Below are 1892 nucleotides of genomic sequence, written 5' to 3'. Positions count from 1 at the left end.
AACTTTCCTCCTTTAATTTTTGTTTAGAATTAGAATTAGAATTTGACTTGAGAGGTGGTATAATAAAATATCTTTAACAGTAGTGAGAAATAAAAAATAAATTTTGCGTTTGAAAATCATTCTTTTTATATATATAGAGTAAAATATTATTATCTATATACAAATAAATATTAATAGATATTTATTAAATTCTATCACTAATAATTGATATATATCGGATGATATTTATGATATTTTATTATATTTAAAAAAATTTTAAACAATTTTGTCATTTAGAAAAAAAAAAAATTGCACAAACCAACTTTCACTCCCATAAAATATATATATATATATATATATAATCATTTTAACTTATTCTCTTCAGTTTTTTGGATTAATTTGACACAGGACCGACATTAACTTCACTTCAATAAAATATAATGAATAAACATTTAAGATAAGAACAAATTAAAACAATAAAATATTTATCTAAAAAAATAAATAAATCAAGGCCCCACAGGCCCATACGAAGCACGCATTTTGTAAGACTATATAAAAGGCCTAATCCTTGAAAAAGAACTTCATGTAAAAGCCTTCTTTCGTTCCTTTTCTGTGAACCTACAACTTCAGTAGCAGAGAAATGGGTTCTCTAATGAGCGGATGGAACTCTCCCGTTCTTGATCCTAAATCAGGTAATCGAAGTGAATTTTGTTCTTATTTTCTCCTCGATTTGCGAATTATTCATCACATTATGTACTGTTTCGTATTTAATAACTTCGAAACTTCAGTCAAGTTCAAGAGAAATCGGTCGCTTACGAAGGACGAAATCGAAGCTTACTGGAAATCGAAGAAGAAATCTGAGGAAGAACATCTCAGAGCGATTTCTATGCCGGTGGACCGTTATATTGATCGCGAAACAGTCGGAATAGACTACAAAAGATCGAGTTCGTTTCCGCCCGCGAAGGACGTTTCGGCGGAAGCAGAATTTGCAGAGAACGATTTGGAGAGGGAAAACCTAGAGAAATTGAAGAAAATAGGCTGGTAAACTGAAATCGCGTATGGATTAACTACTTGATCGCGGATCTTGGTGCTTGAAATTTATATTGACGAAAACAATGAACTAGCAGAGATCATGTGTGCAGTTGTTTAATTTAATTCTCTGTTTTTGTGCAGGTGGACAAGGAGTAATTCGGCGTTTCTGAACGAACCGCCAGTCCTCGACGGCGCTACAAAAGGTTACGCGTCGTTGTACGGCGTCGCCGACGTGGCCTCGTGTAAGTTGAATCACAGTAATGGAGTCGGTAGTTAGTTACGCTGGAACTGTGTTGGAAGAAAAAAGAGAAGTTAAGATAAGAATATTAATAATTTTATGTAAAATTAATATACTATAAATATGTATTATATTTATATACTTATTGTAAGATTTCTGTTCTGTTTGGTTTGTAATTTGGGATTTGAAACTCTAATTTACGTTAATATTTGGTAGTATATCACTCTTCTCTCTGTTTTTTTCTTTTCTTCCACATTAACGGATAATTGGCGCACTCTTTTGAAATAAAACTTTTTAGGAACAATTTATTACTTATTGCATTTTAAGAATGATATTGAGAAATTATCACAGAAGCAAAATAATAATAATAATAATAATAATAATAATAATAATAATATAATAAAAAAATATATGTTGAACTATTTAAAAAATGATAACTTTTATTAACTTCTATTTCTTATAAATTTATATAAGTTTTCATCAATAATAGATTTCTATCATCTATTAATAGATTTGTATCGATTTCTAGATTTCTATCAATGTCTATAAGATAATAATATCTATCATAATTAATAGAATTTTTAATAACAATATCTACTTCATGTATCATAAACTATTTAAAAGTAAAAAAAAAAAAAAAAAA

At 28.8% G+C, this 1892-nt stretch overlaps 1 protein-coding gene across 1 annotated transcript; it reads left to right on the top strand.

Annotated features, from left to right (window-relative positions):
- Nucleotides 1-571: 571 nt before the first annotated feature.
- Nucleotides 572-1455, top strand: LOC120076743. Its single transcript, XM_039030645.1, has 3 exons — nucleotides 572-671; nucleotides 768-1020; nucleotides 1153-1455. Exons 1-3 carry the CDS (start codon nucleotides 620-622, stop codon nucleotides 1286-1288), a joined length of 441 nt encoding a protein of 146 aa, XP_038886573.1. The 5' UTR covers nucleotides 572-619; the 3' UTR covers nucleotides 1289-1455.
- The last annotated feature ends 437 nt before the right edge of the window (nucleotides 1456-1892 follow it).

The sequence above is a fragment of the Benincasa hispida genome, chromosome 4, assembly GCF_009727055.1.
Source record: "Benincasa hispida cultivar B227 chromosome 4, ASM972705v1, whole genome shotgun sequence".
Classification (NCBI taxonomy): domain Eukaryota; kingdom Viridiplantae; phylum Streptophyta; class Magnoliopsida; order Cucurbitales; family Cucurbitaceae; genus Benincasa; species Benincasa hispida.
The sequence above is the reverse complement of the archived record's forward strand: the minus strand, read 5'-3'. Positions and strand labels throughout refer to the sequence as shown.